Source organism: Centruroides sculpturatus, unplaced genomic scaffold, assembly GCF_000671375.1.
Source record: "Centruroides sculpturatus isolate CEXI.00-Female unplaced genomic scaffold, Cexi_2.0 scaffold195, whole genome shotgun sequence".
Lineage (NCBI taxonomy): Eukaryota > Metazoa > Arthropoda > Arachnida > Scorpiones > Buthidae > Centruroides > Centruroides sculpturatus.
Window position 1 is genome coordinate 679,530 of NW_019384511.1, and position 1,897 is coordinate 681,426.

The following is a 1,897-nucleotide window of genomic DNA, read 5'->3' on the forward strand; positions in this document are numbered from 1 at the left end:
TAATAGATATTTTACTATGTTAGAAGCAAATATCTATTAAAAATAAAGAAATTTAAATTGTTTATTTTGCCTAGAATATTAATAATTTTTAAGATTGTGAAAAGTGCTTACTATCTCGAAAATTTGATAATTAAATTTATTATATGTAACTTTGAATTTAGTTTTATTAAATGAATATTTTAACATATAGTTTTAATATTAAATACTCGTTGAATAAAACTAAATTCGAATTCGTAAAATGTTAATATCAATACAATTTCGTAATATGAAGCATAATTTTTTCACTTTGAATAAATTTTAGCTAAGTACATTTGAATAAGTACAATTATTAAAATATAGTCAACAGCAACAAAACTTTTTAAAATATTTAAACGTAAAACTATGAGAATTTAATAGGTTCATTGTATTAAATAAATGAATTATTAACTTTCTTGAAAGTATATAAACAGTAAACCAAAATAATACAATATTAACACCGGTAATTTATAGAGAACATTTCTTCTAAATTACATGTTTGGACATTTCAAAAATCTTCACTTTCCTCATTAAAAATCGCCTAGAGTTTTAAATATGATATTATATAACAGAAAAAAAAACATGTAATTACTATATTAAGTTGGAAGAAAATTATTTATATAAGATTCCAGAACATACTTCAATCCGGAAAAGAATACTAAATATAAGCAGATGATTTAAAAGTGTTATTTGTTCTTTCCTTTTGTGTAACCACATACCCGTATCTCGATTGACACAGTTTGAGGTCTAGGCAAAGCTTACTGTAGAATCTGAAAATTTTTTTTCTCTTATTTTTTGCTCTGAGCAATTTTTTCTTTACAGTGATTCATAAACATCTTTTCTTCTCTTTTAATCGCTTGAGTAATGAAGCGTATGTTGCCGTTATCAAAACGAGGGCGGTCTCCGCCCTTTGTAGTATAAATAAGGAAGAAGCTTACCAGCTCTCATAGTTGAAACAAGATGCAAATTAAAACTTTGGTAAGTCTTGTGAATTGTTTTGGTAATAGCTGGAAAATGATATCCAGACAAACATTTTACATTGGTTATTATATAATAATATATCTAGTAATGTTTTATATCGACAGATCGTTTGCGTAGCGCTAGCCACTCTCTTGGTAGTAGCACACTGTGCACCTGCTCAAAACAATGCAAATACTGATACCTTCATCCTCATCCCAGTGGAAGCTGTTCAGGAGAATGCCGATCAAGATACAGCAGAATCGAGAGATTTAGTGGCTTCGGCGGGACATCACAGTTACGATGTTCACGGACATTTAGATAAAGGTGCATATACAGGACATCACGGTTCTTTCGGATGGTATGCAGATTACCCAGTAGGAGGAGGGCATCATCATCACTATTAAATGAAACCATTTAGATGTTGAGTAAATTCACGTCTATTGTATTGTATATAAATAGTTGGTGATGGCACTTTTCAGTTTATTTTTCCCGATATTTTTCAGTTGTAATTATTTAAAATTTTTGTTAAGTAAATTTCCGGTACATAAAATTTTTCAAGCTATTTGGATTATGCTTCAAATTCCCTATTCACTTCGATACAGAAGACTTTATAAAATTATTTATTAAAATATTTTATTAATTTTCTGTTTTAATTTGTTAATTAATAATTATGTATTTATAAATTTACGAAAACTTAACTTCAAAGAAACTATGTTAAAATTTAATTTTGTAAATTACTTCCTTTTAATCTGATTTAAACAAATAAATTGTTCAGTTTTAATTATTTGTAATTTTTATATACTTTTCACATGTAAAAATTATTCTTAAAACGTCATTAAAAAAATTAAAATTAAAAAATGCCCGTGTTCTATATTTTAACCATGTTTGATTTCTTATTCTGTGAGCTATTTAACGGTTGTCA

General features: G+C 26.9%; 1 protein-coding gene across 1 annotated transcript; it reads left to right on the forward strand.

Annotated features, from left to right (window-relative positions):
• The first annotated feature begins 677 nt into the window (after positions 1–677).
• Positions 678–1,379, forward strand: LOC111622443. Its single transcript, XM_023364819.1, has 2 exons — positions 678–993; positions 1,101–1,379. The coding sequence occupies exons 1-2, from the start codon at positions 976–978 to the stop codon at positions 1,377–1,379; spliced, it is 297 nt and encodes a 98-aa protein (XP_023220587.1). The 5' UTR covers positions 678–975.
• The last annotated feature ends 518 nt before the right edge of the window (positions 1,380–1,897 follow it).